This window comes from Macrotis lagotis, chromosome 3, assembly GCF_037893015.1.
Source record: "Macrotis lagotis isolate mMagLag1 chromosome 3, bilby.v1.9.chrom.fasta, whole genome shotgun sequence".
Lineage (NCBI taxonomy): Eukaryota > Metazoa > Chordata > Mammalia > Peramelemorphia > Peramelidae > Macrotis > Macrotis lagotis.
This window is the reverse complement of record NC_133660.1, coordinates 57,759,075-57,782,749: the sequence shown is the minus strand read 5'-3', so window position 1 is coordinate 57,782,749 and position 23,675 is coordinate 57,759,075. Positions and strand designations below refer to the sequence as shown.

Below are 23,675 nucleotides of genomic sequence, written 5' to 3'. Positions count from 1 at the left end.
TATTCTTTCCATTATTTGACTTAAGTGAGAATTCAAGAAAAGATTTAAGGAACAAGTAAACACTTGAATGTGCTGTATACAGATACAGAGAGGCAGCCTGTTGTAATGAATAGAGAGTTGAACTCTGGGTCAGAAACATCTGAGATCCTGTCTTGCTTGTTTCACATCTTAATTATTTGACTTTGGCAGATGATGTAACCTTTTACTGTAGCCAGGCAACCATCTATCAGATTAAATTGTAGAGAAGGTGCCAACTTTGGTTAAAAAGTGCTTTTTCACAGCTGTTTTCCAATCTATGAAGTCATAGGCCCAGACCACACCTCTATATATCTCTCCTGTTCCCTCCTTCCCTCCACAGGTACATGAGCCTCACAAATACAAAATTCCAATTGCATAATATTCCAGAGGTTCCCTTCTACATCCCGATCTTTTAACATCCTTCAATCTGTGTGTAGCACTGGCCACTAGGACAGGAGCCGTGCTCCATATCACTTCCTTAGTCATGATAGATAGCATTTATAATGTTGGTGCATGGAAATTTGGGTGAGCACCCAAGAAACAATACTTTCACAGAGAGGAGCAAAAGGGAACTACAGAAGACATTTTAACTTCCGAATGAATTACCATCATCCGATTCTAATCCAGATACCAACCAACATAAGTCAAACATATCTGACCTTGGGTTGTTAAAGGAAGGGAATTTTTCCTTTTTAAATTATTTTTTAAATGAAAGATTGTTTTTTCTCACTCCCATTCCTAAAAAGGAAAACAAAATCTTTGCAATAAATATGAATAGTCAAGCAAAACAAATTTAAGAGGACTTAAAAAATTATTGTTTTGGAAATAACTATAATATGTCCCTCTTTAATTGGGAACACTGTGTGAGCATGTGGACTTAACTCCTTTTGATCTCTGTGTTGATGGCTATTTATAACAAGAATTTGAGGAAAAGTAGCTTCCCGAATGGGTTTGTGTTGGCTTCTTAATTCTGTTCACCTTTCCCTTTCTATTTAAAGGAAAAAATGTGTTTTTTTATGTGATTTATGTGATTTATGAAATTTATTTTTATGTGATTTCTGAGGCTTTGCTTAAAGTGGGTTTGACTTGAATACAATTAGATATGAATTCTTTCAGGGAAGGGGCATGATCCTCCTAATCTTGGCTCACAATTTTGTTTATCTTCTTTAAGGGTCTTCTGTTCTCTGGGTTTGCCTAATTAGAATTTGCCCTAGACAACATCTTGAATTGGTGATTTGTATTCTCTGATCTCCAATTTCTTTCCCTTTTCCTATCCACCACTTTGTATACCTTTCCTTTAATATCTCACCTCTGAGATTCCCCACTATTTATCCAGTCTGTATCTTATATGGTACAGTGGATAGAGTACTGGACTTGTATTCAGGAAAATTCATCTTTCTAAGTTCAAATCTGCCCTTAGATGCTTACCAGCTATGTGACCCTGAACAAGTCACTTAACCCTATTTGCCTCAGTTCCCTCATCTTTACAATGAGCTGGAGAAGGAAATGGAAAATTGCTCTAGTGTCTTTGCAAAGAAACTCTCAAATAGGGTCACAAAGAGTTGAACATGACTGAAAATTACCAAAACAACATCTTGTTTCTGCATAGTTGTTTGTATGTTGTCTCCCTGAAAGTTTGAGAACAGGGAACTGTCTTTTACTTTTCTTTAGATCCCTAGCACTTAGATCTTTACTACATACTAGTTAACTGACTGATACACACACACACACACACACACCATTACTGAACTACTACAATTTTTTCCAGTGGTCAACTGGCAGAGTAAGTGGTATAAAATGTAATCCTTCTAAGGAATATTTATATTATAATGGAGATTTCTTAGCATGTATATCTTAAAATCCTGACTTTAATGGCATAAGTTAAAGTATCAACCTGTAAATTTAGGATGAAACACCTAACAAATAGCTCCTACAGATTTTTTAAGGATTAAAACATTTCAGTGTTGAAAGGGATCTCAGGTCACTCAGTCTAAACCATATCTTAATTAAGACTTACTTTCATGTGATCAATAAATTCAGCTTCCATTTCACAAAATATATTTCAATGTAGACTCATTCTGCTTTTGTAAGCACGTTAGAATAACTGCTTCTGTGAAACTTCTCCTGTTTATGGCCTGTGGGACCATACTCCTTCCTCCCCAGCTGCCTTCTTCTCTAAACACCTCGTCTACTTCATTTAGGCTAACATAAGACTGTTCTCCAGGCCTTCATTATTCCAAATGCCCTCCAGTTTATCAATGTCCTAACAAGAATGTGTCGAGAAATGAATATCTTACTATAGCTATAGTCCCACCAGAATGAAATGCAGTAATGTCCCTAATAGTAGATACTGTGCTCTTCTTAATGAAAGCTAGCATGGCATTGAGTTTTTTTTTATTTTCATGTTATACTGTTGACTCATTTTTTAGCTCACACTTGACTAAAATTCCACATCCTTTATATGAACTATTATTTAGTCATACATTTCCCCCAGTTCTGTCTTTGTGAAGTTGTTTTCTTAACCCATCTGTAGAACTCATAAACTACATCATATTGATTTGGTCGTCTCCAGTTGTTATCTAATGTGACACAGAATTTGAGAATTGGAAAAAAACCTTACCAGTCATCTGGTCCTACCACCAAACAAAAGGAATCCCCAGTATAACATACCTAACAAGTGGTTCAAGAATGGGAAGCCTACTATTTCCAAAGCCAGTCCATTTCACTTTTGGACAGTGCATTTCTTAGAATATTTTTTTCCCAACATTGACCCTTATTTGTAATTTCTGCTTATAACCCCTAAGGTGAAAAAAATCAAATTTATTAAGACCTCATACTTAAAGCCTAGCTGCATTTCCTCCTGGTCTCTTCTCCAGGCTAAATATTCCTATTTATTTCAACAGATACTCATATGACACGGAATCACCATCTTGATTGCTCTCATAGACACTATTGTCCATCTTAAACCATGGTGCTTAGAGCTGAGTTTAATATTCTAGATGAAGTCTGACAAGGACAGAGGACAATGGGACTGTTGCTTCCCTATTTCTAAAGCTATGATCCTCTTAATTCAGCCCAGCATCAAATTAGCTACCACACCCTATTCTGACAACACTAGATTATTGATTTTTTTTATAGAACAGTCTCTTTTTCCATCATTCTGGACTTGTAAAGTTGAATTTCTTGTACCTTATAACTACAGTAAAGTCATTGGGTGTTAAAAGAGCTCTTTTCAAGGTTATAACACCACAAAAACATTATTCCCCCTAGCTGCTTCTTCTCTAATCTAAACTTTTAATCATTTTAAAATATGAGTGAAAACTCACCAATATAGTGAAAAAAGCCTTTCTAAAGACCTTGCCCCAGCACTCATATTCATGCTTTACTTTAGAATGATACATGCATTTCTTTCCTTGTCTAGTGATAGAGGTTGGTTCTTTCCAGGGATTAATCAGGGTGACTGATTAGGTTTTTTAATCTTGTGACCTTGTCTGTGTCTGCTTTAATTCTTTGTTTTCCAGCTCAATGGAGATTCTCAGGCAAAAGTTCAGCGAATCCTGCGACTGATTTCTGGTGGTGGATTGTCTATAACTGGGTCTCACATCTTGTGCGGAGACTTCCTGTTTAGTGGCCATACAGTTGTTCTGACTCTGACTTACTTGTTCATCAAAGAATGTAAGTCCATTGAACTGTGCTCCCTCCTCTTATTGATTCCCACCAGAGAAAAGATCACCAAGGTCTCGAATTGATTTATGTAGAGCCTTGATTTCTTCAATTGTACAACTATGAGTCACTTTACAATCAACTCTGTTGTGTTCCTGTGGATTATCTAAAAACAAAAAAGCCAATGTAAATCTTAGACTGGCTTCCTTCTGTCACTCAGTGAGCCTCCAGGCTACCTCCTTCTCCTTCTGGTGTTTGTTCAAAGAAAGTCAACTCATTTTGGTGTTGGCCTCAGCAAAATATAAGTAGGAAGTTAGGTAACAGCAAAGAGAAAATCATAATCCATTCCAAGCCAAACAGCAGTGACCTTTTGGGATTATTTGGATCATATACCCTGTTCATCAATTCAGATAATTGAAAATATATTTGGTTTAATTTCAAAATTTATATTTGTCTTACCATGTCATATTTTTCCTCTGTAGATTTCCTCATTGAAAGTATCTATTTGGGGGCAGTTAGGTGGCATAGTAGATAAAGCACCGGCCCTGGGTTCAAATCCAATTTCAGATACTTAATAATTGCCTAGCTGTGTGGCCTTGGGCAAGCCACTTAACCCCATTTGCCTTGCAAAAACCTAAAAAAAAGAAAAGAAAAGAAAAGAAAGTGTCTATTTGAATATTTAAAGTATAAACAGGACTTTTCTTCTCTAGAAAGATTTTATGCCATTTTAGGCAGTGTAGACTAATGGAAGGAACACTGGATTTGGAATCAGAAGCTCTGGACTCACAAATCAGCCCACTATGTGCTGTGATTGTGAGTTTGTGAAAGCCACTTGTTATCTTGGTACCTCATTTTCCTTATTGATAATCTGGGGGCCTTGGATTAAATAGCTGCTGAGATCCCTTCCTTTGATCCTCCAAAGTGAAAAGTAACTATCCAATCCAACTCCTCCAAATAGCACTGACTTTGGGTTATCTCCATCTTTGTGTTGTCCCAGTCTCTTGCTGTAATGTGAAAACATGATTAGATTCATTCTGCTTGACTGCCCCTTTGGGCAGAAGTAAAAGCAGCTGGCTAAGTTGGGTGTTGGCACTGTGGGCTGGAAGCCTACTATATAAATGAGAGTGGTCTGCTCAGGTTAGAGAGCTAGAACCTTTCACATCCCTAGAGTTCTTGAAACTGAAGACTATATTCCTCCAATACTGCAGTTTCTTTATGGTAGTGCTATAAAGAGGGTATTCTTTTCATTATGGGAATTTTTAACACATCATTTTTAAAATTTTTAAAAATTTTAAATTAAAATGTTTAAAATTCTCATATTAAGGACCTCCTGACTACAGGGCTGGTGATTCTCTCTAGCTACCCCATGTCTAAACAATCTAGGGAACATAGAAACAATAAATGATTTATGGGATCAGTTTGTTGTTGTTGTTTTTTGTTTGTTTGTTTTATTTTGTTTTTTTGCAAGGCAATGGGGTTAAGTGGCTTGCCCAAGGCCACACAGCTGGGTAATTAATAAGTGTCTAAGGCCGGATTTGACTGACTCCAAGGCTGGTGCTCTATCCACTGCGCCACCTAGCTGTCCCTAGGATCAGTTTTCAAATAAGACTTGGATTGCTTGAGATGTAAAATTGTAAGAAAAGTCTTTGCATTAGTCTTTGAGTCTGCCTGAGTTTCTGATCAGCTCAACCTAAGAAAATTAAGGGTGAATTTCCCAACCATGCAGGGCTAGTTCAAACAATACGGTAAAGCTTTTCTCCCCATTTCCACAACTAAATAAAATTTTCTCTTAAGACAGAATTTGAAGGGGCGGCTAGGTGGCGCAGCGGATAAAGCATGGGCCCTGGAGTCAGGAGTACCTGGGTTCAAATCCAGTCTCAGACACTTAATAATTACCTAGCTGTGTGGCCTTGGGCAAGCCACTTAATCCCGTTTGCCTTGCAAAAGAAAAAACAACCTAAAAAAAGGCAGAATTTGAATTAGACCTATATTTGCATAGAAAGAGAATTGAGTTAGCTCCAGAATGAGTCACAAGATGAGAATCAGTGTGGTTCATTCAAGTCCCACAATTAACCTATCCTAATTCCCTCTATTTTGTCACTACTTTAAGACTGTCACTAAAGGCTAGTTCTTAATTCATAGATCAGGAATTCTTAACCTGGAGACTATGAACATTTTTCTTATATGCTGATAACAGTATTTCAGTATAATTGGTGTTCTTTGTAATTTTATGTATTTTTATCTTATGTATTAAAAAGCATAATTTTGAGGATTCCATAGATTGAACCAAAGGCTTGAGGATTTGATGACATGTACCAAAGATTAAGAACCTTTAATTTACAGTTTGGAAGGCTTTTTTTTAACAGTCAAATATTGTTATGCTGGTAGAGTAACCAGTGATGTAACTAATTTCTCTGGGGCTGAATGTTTATTCTAGTCCTGTTTAAAAAACCTTTAAGAGATGGGTGAGTTCTCTATGAAAGATTTATTGAAACAGTGTACACAAAAGTTTCCCAAGATACCATGGTATGAGTGGGTTTGAGAGGTCTCTAGTGGGCCAAGAAGACAGTAAAATTGCTGGCACTGAGTAGGTCCCAGCTCTAGTCTCCTAACTTGCATGGTGGTTTACATTTAGCATTTAAATGGATGGGGGTGTGTGTGTGTGTGTGTGTGTGTGTGTGTGTGTGTGTGTGTGTGTGTGTGTTTGTTTTTGTATGTGTGTGTCCATACCGCAAGCACCAGTTTCAAGTTCTAAATCAAAACTTTGCTTTGAGGCTATAGGATAATTTGTAGGTGTTCACATGGGAGAAAATTATGGTTTGAATGTTTTTGCCCCCACTCTTGGTGATAAGTATAACTTAAGGATCTGCTCTCTATTTCATGGGAATTTTTTAACTTTGTAATTAGCATCCTACATATCAAAAGGTCAACTTAATAGACCCATACACTGTGAAAATCTCACCTTCTAAGTTGGGCCAGATGTAGTAAGATTGCTTTGAATTAACATTGAATCTAAGTCCTTTGCTTCTAGCAAAGGAAGGGAGGTATCATTTATGTCTATTTTTTACTTCCATTCATTTCTGTGGGTTCTCTCCTGGCTTGCTTTTTGGTAATTCTAGATTTTACTTTTTTAGTTATTACTATTGGAGCAGGCCAGCTTGGCAGCTAACAGGTACTTTCTTTGTAACCTTAAAACATTACATCATCATGAACCGTTATTGTCATAAGGTGATAAACTTTTTTTATAACATTCATACACATGCCAAGTTTTGATAGACACTGCTGTTGGATCCAATAGAGAGTCTATTGGAATAATAAGCAGCATGCAAGAATTTGCAGCTCCATTTTGTAGATGAAAAAACTGATTTTAGAAATAGGTCTGCTGAGAGACCTTTAGATTATTTAATCCCCTTGATTTATAGATGAGGAACCTGAAAGGTTAATCAGTTCTCCCAAAGTCACATAGCTTGTAGGCAACTAGGTCACACTAGGTAGAGTGCTGAGCCTGGAGTCAAGAAACTGTTAAATTTTTTCAGTCTTGTCAACTCTTTGTAACCCCATTTAGGGGTTTCTTGGCAAAGAGACTGGAGTGGTTTGTCATTTCCTCCTAAGACTTAAGTTCGTTCTTAGTCTCAGACACTTGTTAGATGTGTGATCCTTGACAAGTCACTTGGTCATGGTCTGCCTCAGTTTCCCCATCTGTAAAATGAGGAAAATAATAGCACCTAAGATAATGTTTGTAAATCACTTTGTAAACCTTAAATCACAATGTAAATGCAAACTAGTAATGATAGTGATAGTGGTGCTAAGAATCCAGGTCTCTTGACTCAGACCAATGTCCATTTATACCATTATGCTATTTCCTTTTGCAGATGTAGTGTGAAGACTCAGGATTGTAAACAAATTAGCATCATAGCACTAATTTTGTCAGTTTACATATCCTAAAGCTTTCATCATCTGTAATAATCCTCTACTCTGTAAGGAAAACTGTAATGTAAATCCAAGCTCTGCTACAGACTGTGGTCTTGTACAAATCACTTATCTTCCATTCTTTTGTGTTCCCTTTAGGAATGTGGGGATTTTCTAGTCATGGGAACATTATGAATAGGAAATAAAAGCACTGGGGAATAAAAATGGCAAAAATAAAAATAGTAGGAATCTTCTTTCAAATCCTGTGTAGTAGGCTTCCTATTAGAGATCATTAAGCATTGTACCCAATTGTACCATTGTACCCACATTCTCCAAACTGCAAAAGTAAGCCATTTAGGATTTCTTCCTCTCCAATTTGACCTGGAAACCCCCCCCCATTGTCAGTAAGTCAAAATATTTCTAATCTTCCACTTGAAAGTAGATGTGGCCTGCTACATGCTTTGAGTTTTTCTTTTAAGGTCAACAGTGAAGAGGCTTCAAAGCATAATGGGCAAAAGTCCTGAACTTGGAGTCAGAGACAGGGGTGGGTTCACGTCATGACCTCAATACTTACCATCTGTGTGACCTTAAGAAAAAAACCTTTAACCTGTCTGAGTCTTCATTTCTTTATCTTTAAATGGTAATATCTTGTGCACTACTGGGATGAGGAAAGCTCTTGGCAAATAGTAAATGTAGGGAATGAGGTGTAGTTGAATATAAAAGATAATCTGAAAGGAACGATTTGGCAGTTCAAGGTGAATTCTGGGTCTGCCTCTTGGTTCACTCTGTGACAGGACCATGTGGACCTGGGACAAGGGCAGTGATGATTTCCTTATTTATCTTTCTTATAACTGACATATGCTAGTCTAGCACCCTCTTGTGGTCAGGGTGAAAAGTTAATCAATGACTGGACAGCCACAATGTTGCCAAGGATTGTATGGCCTGTTATTTACTGGCAGAGAGTCAATTGGAGGAAAATTATATGTGAAAATTCTGTGCACTTATCATACAGGACAAACTGTTTTCTTCCAGAAAAATCAAAATACACTTATTTAATGCCAGAGATCATCCTTGGACTTTATTCTTTCCATATTCCTACAAATGACCAACCACTTCTTCCGTTTCCATCCATTGGGATCCCTTGTGGAGGCAGTATAGTCCAAGATAGAGCCCTGGGCTTAGCAGGAAATATGCATAATACTATGTCACAAGGCATCTTAGCATTTATTATATCTTGCTATCCCCCTATGGCAATCTGAAGTCCCAGATTGATGTTTTAAAATACATAAAATAAAACTTTCTGGATTAGGAAGAAAACCATTTATATTGAAATAGTCACCAAATTTTTTAAATTTCATGAACACCTGGCAAAATCCTCTGCATTAAGGTTTCTGGTGCATTTTTCTCATAACAGTGCCCACAAAGTGAGACAAGGTGGTATCATTGCAAAGAGCACTAAACTGAGAATAGCAAGATGTGAGTTTGAATTTGACTCCATCACTTACTATAAACTGTGATTGTGGCCAAGTCACTTAACTTCATTTGTTTCCAGTTTCCCCTTCTGCTAAAATGAGGAAGCTGTCCCTCCTTTCCAACTCTCAATTTGTGTTAATGGGCTCTTAAGTGAGCAGTATGGGGAATAGAATATCCTTGTTTTTATGATGAAGAAGAGACAAGATTTATGTTTTCTTTCCCTACAAATTGCTAATTGGACAAGGAACCATTGGTATGGAAGAGAGACCTCAAAGTTCCAGGGCTAAGCATTTTTCCTCCAGAAAATAGTCTCTTTTAAAAAATAATCTCAGACCATCTGATGGGAGGTGCAGGCTCTTCCAGCAAGGCTTTCTCCCACTTACTTATACAGTTCTTGGGAAGTTGATAGGAGAATGATAGCTCAAGAGCTAGAGATGGGCTTAGAAAAGATCAAAGATCACTTACACCAGTGTTTTTAACCTGGGCTTTGTGAATTTTCTTTTTAAAATACTGTGTTTGTGTATGTGTGTGTGTGTGGTGGGGGGGCTTCAAGATGACTGAGTAAGGCAGGTCTGAAGGTCTCCCAAATTCCCCTCCAAACAACTAGAAAACCATCTCAGAATTGTTCTAGGAGCAGAGAAACAATTTATTAACATATCAGGATAGGTCTGTGTCTGAGGGATGGGAGTGAAGGTGAGGTCTAAGAGTAGCAGCAGCCAGCCTTTCAGAAAGGAACCTGCAGTTAGGCTTCTAGCCTAACTTGGACCAAGCCCCCTAGATCAGGATCAGAGAGAAGACCCCAGTCTACTGGCCTTCTGAGTCCCAGGTTAAAATCATGCCTTAGGGCACTGCTGTCATTTTGGATATTTTCAGTAACTCATAACTGGTTCATCTCAGGAAGGAGTAGTAATGTGCTACTTTCTGCTCTGCAGACTCACCCCGCCACTTCTGGTGGTATCATTTGATATGCTGGCTACTGAGCGCCGCTGGGATCATCTGTATTCTTGTAGCCCACGAACACTATACTGTTGATGTGATAATTGCTTACTATATCACAACAAGACTCTTCTGGTGGTACCACTCCATGGCTAATGAAAAGGTGAGAGCAACAAATACTGTGATATAGGAGGGAAAAAATGCAAGTTGATCTGAGAAATGAAATGTTTTGATTTCATGTGGTTTTTAAATAGCACAGCCTTAGAGAATATGGCTTTTACTTTGACATGATGCAGTCATTTAACCTCTGTGTCTGTCACCCTTTCTTAAAATAAGAGATAATAAAGATTTAGGAGTGTGACCGTCTTCAATACTTCCAGGAACTATAATATCATTGAATACTATACCTTCCACAGGTAGAGAATGAAATTCATTTTTTTTTTGTTTTTTGCAAGGCAGTAGGGTTAAATGGCTTGCCCAAGGTCACACAGTTAGATAATTATTAAGTGTCTGAGGCTGGATTTGAACTCAGGTCCTCCTGACTCCAGGGCCAGTGTTCTATACACTGCACCACCTAGTTTTCCCTAGAATAAAATCCTTAAGAAATATTCATCATGGACTTCTGCCCTCCTTTCCATCACTTTCTGGTGACCAGCTTCTTGTGATGAACTCTCCTGAAGTGTGGAAGGCCTGAAGTTAGGAAGATCTGAGTTCAAATGTGACCTTAAACACTCCTTAGCAGTTTGACCCTGGGCAAGTCAATTTTTCTCCCTTTCTGTAAAATCTGTAAAATGAGAGTGGTAATAATAGGTTGTGAGGATCAAATGAAATAATATATGTAAAATGCAAGTATTTGCCCAATAGGTTTTCTATATACTGTGGCTGTTCCTATTGAACTTTTAAATTTATTTACTTACATATTATTTTTTTTTTCAGAGAATGGGGTGGGGGGAGTGAGGGACAAAGAAACTAAGCTTGTGTGGCAGGAAACACTTCAATATAACAGCAACTGGGGATGAAGATATATTTTAATTTGAGATTCACGAAGCCAACTAATCAGTCAGCATATGAATCAAGGTTACTTGTATCTGAGGTCAAATCGGAACTCAAGTGTGGCATTCTATTCACTGAGCCACTCACTGCTATAGTATAGTAGGCATAGAAAGGGAAATGCTTTAAAGGGCAAGAGGAAAGAGAGCTCTCATTTGCCTGGGCTAATGGGCATATAAATCAAACTTTGACATTTGGGTCAGATTATTATATTTGGGGATTAATAGAGGGATGTTTAAACAGAAGTGCTGTGATGAGAAAGCAAGACATTGAAGTGATAATTGGTAAACCCATCCAAACCCACAAACATATATGAAGTACCCACTATATGTGAGGGATTACACGAGGTACAATTGATTTAAAAATAGGAGAGTCAGTGTGTCATCATATAAAGACAGCTGGCTTCAGGAAAATTTGGGCTCCAGTCCCTTCTCTACCCCACTAATGGCTATGTGACTTGGGGTACCAACTCCCTTCCTCTCAGTGGCCCAGGCAGCCTTTCTAATATGAACCAAAATTGCAGGAAAAAAGATGTTGACTTCCTTTGGAAGATGGTATGCTAACTGAGAGCTTCTAGAGGTGTAAGGACAAGAATAAAAGAAAAGATTAAAAAAATGGAAATCAAATCAATCAATATGCATTAACTAAATGTCCATTATTTGCTGAGCCAATGTGAGACTCTTGAGATTTAAACACAAAGAATTCAGCAATTCTTGATTCTTATGGAGTTTATATTCTAGTGAGGAGCTTAAATTAAAATGTTATAAAAATGAAAAACTATTTCTGTAAAGTGAATATTGATTTTTATAAGATTATATAAGATTTTTATTGTAAGATTTGTACATATTTTACATAAATATATTTATAATAAATATATTAAATTATTTTCAATTATTTAAATTAATAATTTAATTGATAGTTCAAATAATTAATATTAGTAAATATATTTAATATATATTTACTTTATATGATTTTATATCTATATTTACTATGTAAGATTTTTATAAGATTAATCCTTTTCAAGATGTTAAGTGAGATTTTTAAAAACTTTGTTTATTAAACTGACCACTAATAGATGATTGTAGTTTTGACCATTGTATTTAGAGTTACTCATATACTGCTAAATATATCTATCATATTTTTTTCTCTCTACATGACAGAGCTTGAAGGTTTCATCACAGACTAATTTCCTATCTCGAGCATGGTGGTTCCCCATCTTTTATTTTTTTGAGAAAAACATACAAGGAGCAATTCCTTGCTGCTTCTCCTGGCCATTATCCTGGCCACCTGGCTGCTTCAAATCCTCCTGCAAAAAATACTCACGGGTTCAGAAAATAGGGGAGGACAATGAAAAATCTACCTGAAAGGAAGAATCACCTGGAAAAAGGCATAGGCTCTTAGACCAAAACGTTTCATGCTATAACCAAAGGTAGAGTTGTTTTTTGTTTTTTGTTTTTAAATAGGAGGATTGATGGTATGTGAAGAAGTGGACCAAATTTTGTGTAAATGATTTGAAAGATAAACAAAGTATTGTCCCGTGACATGGTGTTTATTTGTCTAGTTAAAAAAAAAAAGACTTCTGCAGCTCTGTACCCATTGATGATGAGACCCAGGACTGTGCTTGACCAATGAGGTTGTAAAAGAGGTGCCAAAGACACATCCCTTCCATCCCTGGTCCCATGACAGCCTTTATCCTCCTCCAAAGAAAGCCCTTTTCAAAACTCAGAGTGCGTCCCCAATCTTCCCTCCTCTCTCACCCAATACAGCAGGATTTGGTGATATTTTAAACACATGATTAAGATATACATCTAGCTACAGTAACCTAATATTGGGAAGTAGGTGATAGCATTCTCAAGGCTTCTCATTGGAGCCTCAGTGTGGGTGATACCAATCATTCAGGAGTTGTAAAATGTTGGACGAACTCCTGCAGCTTTCACTGTTTTGGGGAGAATGAATACCTTAGAACCCTGGAATGCTCACTGCTGCTATCACTTAATGAATGACATACCAACTACTTTATACATTTTTTTATTGATGACTTTATTTTTTAAAATAATGCTAGGCTGATGTGCTCCAAATGCAAAATATGTCTGGCAATATAATAAAGGTTTTACAATTATGTAAATACTGAATTTTAAAAATGTATTTAATAGACATCAAGAAAACAAGACTGAGATATTCCTGACAGAACATGAATTTTGCTTCTGTGTTCTGTCCTCTAGGGTATTTGAACTGTCCCAGTGCAGGAAAGGTAGATGCCATGGGTTAAGAAAACACCTGAGGGCATCAATGCTGGGGCCATTTGGGACTCAAAGCTTGCACCGCTCTCTGAGGTCAAGTCTTAACCATAAGTTTACGTGTGTGTATAGACTCTAGGAATGATGAGAGATCTTTGGTCACACTGAATTATGAAGGATCCTTGTTCTAAATATTTACCTCATTCTTTCTGAAAAACCCAAGATAGATGCCTAAAATTTTAATGTATTCTTGCCTTTTATCAAAAGACTCCACTAGCCAGAATATATATGTATGTGTGTGTGTGTGTGTACACACACACACACATACACATATGTATATGTATATCTAGACAGACATTAGTCTTTAGTCCTTACTCAGTGAGAATGTTTATTCCTTGGTGCTGCACTAGTCAGAACGAGTGTGTGACTATTGCATCTATACAATGACTTTGTGTTTGTTTATAGATTTATTTAATGAGGTAACAATAGATTTTTCATTTCAATCTTAGCAGACTGTATTATTTAATACTAGAGTATCTTTGGCTGATCTCTGAATTTATTTCTTCAAATGCTTGAGGACTATTTTTAAAAACTTCCAATAAAACCCAGCAAAAAAAGTCACCAAATTTGTAGTAATGCTAATTGTTAACACTAGGGGAAGGTAATACCAAGTCAGAAAGAAGTGTTTCCTCCCTATAATGATGATGGAAAAAACACTATCAAATTTTCATCATTAGCAAGACCAGTCAACCTTTGTAGATATATGATAAACAAACTTTAAATTACTTCAGTTTATCTCAACAAAGCACAAAATTTTCCCCACTCTACAACTGTTGTCATCCTTGGTGCTAAAATTCTCTGAATGTCTTTAGTGTTACTGCCTCTCTATAGTGGGAAATGCAGATTAATTCAAAGGGAACTAACTGTCCTCCAGTCAGCTCACTTTAAATAAGAATTATAACCTAAACATTCTTGGTAGGATTTTAGACAGAAGGCTTTGGCATCCCATTCAAAATAAAGTGGACAAAAACTTTGAGTTTGAGTCTAGTCTTAGTTCCACAAAATTTTCATCACAATAAATATTGACAGATTTGTGAGGGGGACTTGGTAGTTTGTTCCGAGATCCTTTCCCTCCCTAAGAACAAAAAAAAAAAAATCACTGCTGCCCAAAATAAAAGAAAAATAGATAGCCCCAGAAGACTTGTAAATATTTTGCTGCTATTCAGACACTGGGGGTTTGTTTTTCCCATTGGACCTCTCATATGAGAATGGAAAACATACTCTAATGCCACACTTGGTGTCCTGATCACAGTTTGGATCCCCTGCTTTTTTGAGATGATTTATACTCCCAGACTTAAACTCAGTTTCAGTCTTTAAGAGTTAAAATTATCCTTATAAAGGTCTTTGTAGCTTGTAGATCTTACATTTGGGTGAATCCAAAGTAATAATTCCATTGAAAAGACTGTTAAAAATATGTTGCCATTCCTTTTTCAGGTCAGTCAAAGGATATGTGTCCTCACACCTGGGTATTCTGCCATTCAAAAGCTCTTTGTGTATGTTGTAATTTAATAGATGAGGAAAGGGCATATCCCAAACATTAAGCATTTTTTTTTCATATAGAACAGAGAAGAGAAATGGATTTGAGTCACAGCAAGGAAACCTTGGAATTTAGCCCCAGATGTCTTTAATTGAAAACTTGGGTGCACTGCCTTCACAATATTTGTCTGTATCACTCAGTTCTATTTATTGCTATAGAACAACCAATAAGATAGAAGCAAATTTTAGAGTATAAGCCTGCTTCCCAATTCCACTCTCAGTTCCTGTATGGAATTTCTGGAATGGAATTTCATTTGAAAAATAGTTGTTTCAATCTGTAAATATCCTTTGTACCATCTCCTGAAAGTAGAACAAAACAGTCTTTCCTCAAATCTCATGCACTGGCATATTGAGTTCTACCTGCAGTAATCACACAATTGAGGGAAAGTTTATTGACTTTTTTGAAAATGAATTTTGTGGGAAAACTGGGTTATTTTGGGAATCTTGAAACACAGAATCCTGGTCACATGGTAGTTTTGGTAAATGATACTTTGTATTTATTCTACTGCCCTCTTATGGCCATATCACATATAACAAGATCTAGTTTTGTTTTGTTTTTTAAGAACCCCATGAACCAAATCATTTTCCCCCCTCTCCAAAGGTAGTCAAACCATCTTTCTAATCCTTTATTAATGTTTATTTTTCAAAAAAACCTCTTTAATTGCTTCCATCATTGTCAGCAGTCCCAGAGTACAGATGTAGGAGTTATTCGAATAGCATGCTTAAATTGGGATACAGAAAGGTCAAAATCCATTTTGAGTGGAATTTCTGCAAGATAGATGTCCTTCTAAAATACATTATCATTCAGTCTTTAATTCATGTCACCAAACCTTTCTGCTTCTCTTGAAAGCTGTCAAGGCAAACTAACTGTCATTGTCATCATACTGGTGTGGTCTTTCCCCTCCCCCCCATTCTTATCTCACAACTTATTTTTTTTCAAATTGGAATATATTTGAATAATTTGAATATTCGAATAATTTTTTTTCTGTTTTGCACAGTTATAAAAAAGTTAAAGGTTCAAGCTGGTCTTAACCACTTACTGCAGTAGGTTTTTTAAGAAAGTGTGAAGAATCTCTTGAAATTTGAAAATATGTGAATAAATCAAGCAAATTTTCCACAGGATGCTAAGTTTTGTTGGCTTTGATCTTTATGTGCCTGTGAAATATATCTTCAAGATATTTTGTCAATGCCATTTCAGTGCTATAATACATCTTACTATTTGCCTCAAAGAGATGTTTTTGTTTATAAAACAGTGATATTGGCATAAATTGCCCCCAGAACAATGCAAATCAAGTCAGTGACCCAATCAAAGTTGTGTTTGGCAAAAGTGCCTACTTCGTTATTTTCTTGCTGCTTATATTGTACCCACTTAGTGTGTGTTGTAAATGAATCATGAATGGAAATAGGACTTTATTGTGTCTAATGAATTAAAGCTGTGCTGTTTTCAGAAGGAAGGAACCATCCATGTAAGCTAATCTAATTGCCAAGTTGGGATAACTTTAATTTACCTCCTATGCAATGAAAATGCTGCAAAACATATGGTTATGTTACAGTATACCCATAAAAAAGATTTTAAGAGGTAGCCAACTGTATTCTTTTGAAAATGTACTGTACTGTTTCAATGTGTTAAGTGCCTTGTAAAAGTACAATTTTAGGTCTATCCTAGAGTATGTTATTTTCTGACAAATATTTTTCATTATAAAAAGAATAAATATATAATATGCTATTATGTAACTTAGTTTTATTAAATGTGCTCACATTTTAATCAAAAATCGTAATATAAATATTAGATGCTCATTTTCCTACCCAAAAGTACAGTAAGCATCAATTTAGTGAATGAAATTCATTTTCAGGGTTTTTTAAGGAAAGGATGAAATGACAGAGTTCAATATCTTTAGAAGTGCATTTTTTCATGACCGTGCATCTTTTTGTATAAACACATTTCAGTTGTAATTTAGGGGTGTTAATGTAGTACACACACACACACACACACACACACACACAAACACACACACTCCTAAAATGCCAAAGTTTCACTTTTTTTAAATGCCTAATGGTGAGTTAAATTAATTTATGTTTCTGCACTACAGAGGATAACGTTCACACTGTTTCTAATTTCTTTGGTTTTGCTTTTCGTTTGTTTTATTTTTTAAATGAGATGGTATACTTTGTATTTACCCAATAAACTACAATGAGAGAAGGACAGTGTTTTCAAAATTAGTACTGTGATTGTTTCTTTGTGTGTAAGGTGATTGGAAATGGTGCTTGTTTACCTATATGATTTTGTAAATACTGATTGTTTCTTGAAAATATGCTATTATAAAACCAAAAAAAGAAAAATGACCATAGAGGAAAGAACAAGGTCTTCTAGGATGCATCCTGAAATGTATAGTTACTCAACCCAATTCTCAATCTATCCAATTGTTTAAAAAAATGAAAAGGAAACTGGACCAGATTGCAGTTAACCTTATAAATTATGACAAAAAAGACCTCTCTGCCTTGCCTCCTGCTCACATAGGGATCTAAAAGATGTGGGATCTACCCCACTCAATAATTCCTTTACAGGAACTATCAGGGAAAAGGATGTTCGAACTACTAAAAAAGGCAAGGTTGAAATATGAGTTTCCACCCAGGGGACATAGTGATGACTAAAATGATTTCTCTAGGTGCTCCACAGTCCAACTATCTGTTGATAACTGCAGAAAATGAGCTGAGAGTGGTGGTAGCCCACAGTGAATCAGGTGTCCAGGTGGTACCCATCAGCTGGTGTGAGATGTAGTACCCTAGGACACATCAAAGAATTCCACAAAGTATCATGAGGACAACCTCAGTTTCTGCAGACATAGGTCGATGCATCCTTTCCCCATATCCAGCTTCAAGGAACCAATCCCCATTATCAATCCAAGGATAATCCCTTCAATTACTGGTGTTTTGTCATTATGGAAGATGAAGAAGCAGATCATTCTATTTCCCAAAATAGACCTCAGGGCATCCCTTCCCCTGAAACTCCTTTCATCGAAGTGGACCATGAAGAGCCAGTTGGAAACTCACTTTCTGTAAACCTGCAGACTTAGATGTCTATCTCTTAAGGTATTTTAATACTTATTAAAAAATAAAATTTCCAAAAAAATGGGACATTTTAAAAAATGCAGTATTCTAACAAAACTGGAATGCTTTTTTAGAATTTACATATCAGTACTTAAGGCTGACTTTAGACACTCATCTGAACTATCATCTACATGTACATAACCAAAATACAAGTAGTCATCCCCTTTCACAGTTAATACTGAGTTTTAAAAACAAAATCACCAGATTGAGGGCATCACCACCATTCTCCCAAACACCAAGGCTTGCAATCTGGATGTCATCTTTGACTCTTCAGTCTCTTACACCACAAATCATATATGCAGTCTGTTGCCAAGTCCTGTAAGTTCCTCTTTTCTTACACTTTAAATCTTCCCACATAATCTATGATCCAATGTCATGGACCCCCTCATTGATCTTCTGAGACTAGGCATTTCCACTGGCTATCTCCCATACCTGAATTTCTCATTACCTCTTTTTACCTTTTGACCTCTCCACATGAAGATCATCCTCCAATTTAGTGCTTCCGAGATTAAAAAATCACTTATATGCCCCACTTTCTTTAGTGCCTAATAAGTGATTTTTTTATTTTTGAAAAAAAAGTTATTATAATGTACAATAGACTCATTATGATGTCACTTAATCTTGGTTACAGACGGCAACAGATGTTGAAATAGGAAATGCAAATGTCACAAAGCAAGAAAAAAAATGAACAGGAATCACCATCTTATCTACACAGGAACGTCTACTTTTTTGCCAGATTTCTTAATCCCACCACTGGCAAGTGGTCCCTTCCCAGCAACTTTTCCTTTGATTTAGTTTTTTGGTTTCTATTTGAAAGCTATTATCTTCCTCATCCATTTCTTTGGTTTGTTTCTTGCCACCCTCATGACTGACCAGACATGGTACCTGCTGCTCAGTATCCCTGAGCCCCTGCTCCACCTAATAAGTGATTTTTGTTAACTGTTGGACACCGTCTAAGTCATGAGTTAGGGTTTACATTATTGAGAAAATATTCATTCACTGAGATCATAGATTTATGGGAAATATATATTTGAACTATCATGTTACTCTCTGTGCTTCCTTCCCCATTGTCCCCCATATCTCCTCCAGGCAAAACATCTCTACTTCCTTCAACTGATCTTTTCTATTTATGGTCTCCAGCTTCCTCACCATTCTGGTCACTGTCCTGGTCCACATTTGTCAGTGTCCTTTCAAAAATGTGGCACTTAGAACTGAACACAACACTCTTCCCCTTTTTGATAATCAAATCATTTTTCACTTTCCTATTTCATTTGTAATTTTTCAGAGAATAATGATGACTCAACAAGCACATCCGCTAGGGCTTCCACATTCAAGAATAGTTTGCGCTTTGTGACTCATTCAAAGCAGCTAGCTTCTCCCCTAATGTCTCCCCCCAGTCTTGGGCTTCAATTCTCTGTTAACCATTTTCTATTCTACCTAGGTCAAAGATTAAAGCTGAAGTTGAAAATGAGTTGAATACTATTGTCTCATCTATCATCACTGTCCCATCCATCCTGAGCAGCAGACTTTGTCTTCTTTTATCCAACACTTCCCAAACATAGTTTAAAATAAATATAACATATTGTGGTCATTAGCAGCTAATTTTTACATTGACATTCCTGACACTATTCCAATAAGATCATGCTATTTTTATTCATCCTCCATTGACAGTCCTTATCTGCCTTTTTTGTACCCATCCATCAAAAATGTCTCTGAATCTACTTTGACTTCTTTAAGTAATACCTCTTTTCACAGAAAAAACAAAAATCACAGCATCTCAGAGTTGAAGACTTCAGAGACCATCTAATCCAACCAGTGAATAAGAACCTACAATATAAAAACAATGTTGTAGGGTATAAAGACCATTGGGTTTGGAGTCAGTAGATATATGAGGCCAATCTAGACTCTCCTACTCACTTATCTTTGGAGTGCTTCAGGTGGCAAAGTGGGAAGAGCACTGAGCCTGGGGTCTGAAAGACTCAAATTCACTTACTAACTCTATAACCCCGGGCAAGTCAATTAATTTCTCTCTGCCTCAGTTTCCACTGTTATTGTGAAGGTCAAATGAGATACTTGGCACATTGTGGGTGTTACATAAATATCAGCTATGATGATATTAGAGAAGTTACTTAATCTCTTAGAACCTTAGTGTTCTTTTCTGTAAAATAAAGGTCTAGATGATTTCTAAGGTTTTTTCCCCAGCTCTGCACTATGGTGCTATCCTATGGTCCTCTGATCCTTCAAGACATAGTTAAAGATCTTTTGAAGGAGGGCCCCTTACCTTCCAAGGCAGTTGCATTCACTTTTGTAAAACTCTTGTTCAGTTATTTTAGTCAGAAACAATTCTTTGTGACCTCGTTTGAGTTTTTCTTGGCAAAAATACTGGTGTAGTTTGTCATTTCCTTCTTCGGTTCTTATGATAGAGGAGAAAACGGAGGCAAACAGGGATGAGTGACTTGTCCAGGGTCTCACAGCCAATAAGTGTCTAAGACTAGATTTGAATTTGGTCAGATGAATCTTCCTGGCTCCAAGTCCAGGACTCCATCATTTTGCCACCTAGCTGCCTCTAACGACTAGAAATCTTTTGCCTACAGCAAACCTCTGTCTACTTCAAAACTCCTAACTATTACTCTTGGACTCAAGACAGCAGAGTACTTGACTAAGCAGAACAAGCCTAATTTCTCATTCAAAGATAGAACCAAATGGGCTTATCAGAGATAAGATCAGAGATTAACTATAACCTTTCAATCACCCTTTTCAGTTAATCATACCATCCATTATTTTTTTCTCCAATTCAGATATCTTGAGAATCTGTGTCTCAAATCCCTCAAAATTGCATCATCTACAAAACAGACCTTCACAGTATATACATGATTTGGTTCAGATGCCATTCCTGACTTGGTTTTCTTTAGTTCCATTTCCACTGTTAAATATAGTCATCAGGAACTGGGCTGCTAGAATCCAAATGTGATGTGTCTACTTTTTCAGTAATGTATATTCTATAAATTTTGGCATATCTTCCATTTTTGCCCTTCCAGATTCATATTTAGATGCCTTTTTTTAAAATGTGCTTGGAATGATCTGATTTAATTGGGTCTCATATCAAACTTTGTAAAAACTCTTTTTTTTATAACAACCAAGTTTTATTTTTGGGTTTTTTTAGGGTTTTTTTTTGCAAGGCAAGTGGGGTTAAGTGGCTTGCCCAAAGCCACACAGCTAGGTAATTATTAAGTGTCTGAGGCCAGATACGAACTCAGATGCTCCTGACTCCAGGGCCAGTGCTCTATCCACTACGCCACCTAGCAGCCCCAAAAACTTTTTTTTTAACCTCCATCTTCCTAAGGTTTTGCAAGTGGGTTTGTATTGAAGGCGGCCCCACTTTTTATGTCACCAGAGAGTTTGAAGAGAAAAATGGTGAGCTTTTATTAAAGTTCAAGGTATGTCTTATGGTTTACTCTTATCCTTTTCCCTTCCCCATTTGAGGAGACTAGTTATACTGAATATATGTGAAATTCAGTAAACAAATGCCACATCACTAAATATGAAATACAAATTAAAATAACTTCTTTTGCAAAGTAGTGGGATTAAATAACTTGCCCAAGGTCACACGGGTAACATTAAGTGTCTTAACTTGGATTTGAACTCAGGTCTTCCCAACTCCAGGCCCGGTGCTCTATCTTCCAACTGCCACCTAACTGCTCCCTAGAAATTAAACCAACTTTAAGATCCAACCTCATACCCATCAGATTGGCAAAGTTGACCAAAACAAATAATGACAAATGCTGGAGGGACTGTGGGAAAACAGGTAATATTAATGCACTGTTGGTAGAACTGTTTCAGCAATTTTGGAAAGCAATTTAGCACTGTACTCAAAAACTAATAAATTGTGCATTCCCTCCAACCCATTATCCATTCTACTATGAGATCTGTACTCCAAAGAGTTCAAGTAAAAAGGAAAAGGACACATGGGTACATAGTAGCTCTTTTTGTGGTGGCAGAGAATTTCAATTTTATTCAACTGGGGAATCAAGTTGTGGTATTGAATATGATGGTATATAATTGTACTATAAGAAATAACTAAAAAAGATGGTTTTAGAGAAATCCAGAAAAACCTATGTGAACATGTAGAGTGAAGTGAGCAGAACTAGAACAATTTCAATGTGACAGCACTATTGTAAGGACAAACAACTTTGAAAGACCTAGGAACTCTGATTAATACAAGGAACAACCAGAATTCTATAGACTTCATGCTGAGTCATATCTATTTTTGAGAGATGGCAAATGTGAGAATTTTGTTTGGCCATACCTAGGGTTTTGTTTTTTTTATTTTGAGGGAGGGGAGCAAAGGGAGGGGAAAAGTGAGAGAGAGAAAAGGCAAATTTTCATTTAAAAGAAATTAAAATTTAGAAGAAAGCAAAATAAGACAGGCACATTCAGGCAAACAAGTTTTGTCCAGGCAGAACCACTCCTTAAGTATATCAGTGAGCCATTTGAGGGCTCCAGTGGTCTTTAATCATAGTGTCATTCTGGGGTAGCAGTGTCCTTGACTTTCAATTGGCTTTCATCACTGGCATTTTTTCTCATCCCAACAATCCCTTTCTAGGCAGCTTCAAAGTTCCCTGCTTCTCTCCTGCCTAGCTCCTGCCTCTGACTTTCCTTCAGTCTTTCCTGCCAGCTGAACATTTCCCAGCCACCCTGAAAACCCCATAATAGCAGTTATGGGACCTATACACTGACATTGCTCTTGGCATGTTTTTCTCCACTGAGAAAGGAAATCAAGTCTTTTTCAAATGGACTATTTCTAGACTCTTCAGGGGGACCTCACTGTGCAATTGTTTGACATCAATTAAACTTCATAGTTTGTTTCCTTTCTAGAAAAAAAATTGTTTTTGAAAATGTTTTTCAACATTTTGCCTGGTATCTTCCAAATCTCTTTTTGAATAATGCATTCACAATATGAGATTTTGGCATACACTGCAAGCCTTTGATAGCTTTGATTTCTTGATTCTGAGATAAATTTTCTGATAAACTTTCCCTATATGTATATGGCTGATTTGAAGTAACCAAATTATCAGAGGATCTTACTCAGTTTCTCATTAAATGTGTCTACTTCATTATCCTGTGCAACAGATACTTGTGCATGGAAGACTTTTTGTTGATACTCCTTACCAGTATATGTATAAACAATTTGGCCAGCTCTTACAGCTGTCTCCAAGGACAGAACCTATGAGCCATCCTTCTATTTCCCTGCAACTAACTTCCTCATAGCTTTTGACTTGATTAGAAACATATATAACAATATTCAAATATACTTCCTTGACTGTTTAATCATTCAAGTTTTCAGTAAGAGTCTACAATGTTCTAGAGACTACAGTAAACCAAACTAAGGCAAATTCTCAAGGAGCTCACACAGGATGCAAAAACCTATGTAAAATCAATTGGAGATAATAGAGGGAAGGCACAAACTATTATTTAAGAGGAATTGAGTAGTGGCGGCTAGGTGGCGCAGTAGATAAAGCTAAACCCTGGAGTCAGAAGTACCATGTGGCCTTGGGCAAGCCACTTAATCCCATTTGCTTTGCAAAAAAAAAAAAAAAAACCTAAAAAAAAGGAATTGAGTAAAGCCTTCATATAGAAGATAGTAAAAGAAGTCTGAAGGAGTTAGAAGATAAAGATGGAGAGAAT

At 36.7% G+C, this 23,675-nt stretch overlaps 1 protein-coding gene across 2 annotated transcripts in view; it reads left to right on the top strand.

Moving 5' to 3' along the window:
• Nucleotides 1–12,590, top strand: part of SGMS2 (sphingomyelin synthase 2) — a 100,208-nt gene extending 87,618 nt beyond the window's left edge. For both annotated transcript variants that reach the window (XM_074228740.1, XM_074228741.1), the window contains 3 exons: nt 3,540–3,693; nt 9,996–10,162; nt 12,210–12,590. In XM_074228740.1, coding sequence (XP_074084841.1) covers nt 3,540–3,693; nt 9,996–10,162; nt 12,210–12,413 — 525 coding nt within the window. In that variant the 3' untranslated portion in view covers nt 12,414–12,590. The remainder of the gene's footprint in view (nt 1–3,539; nt 3,694–9,995; nt 10,163–12,209) is intronic.
• Nucleotides 12,591–23,675: the final 11,085 nt, after the last annotated feature.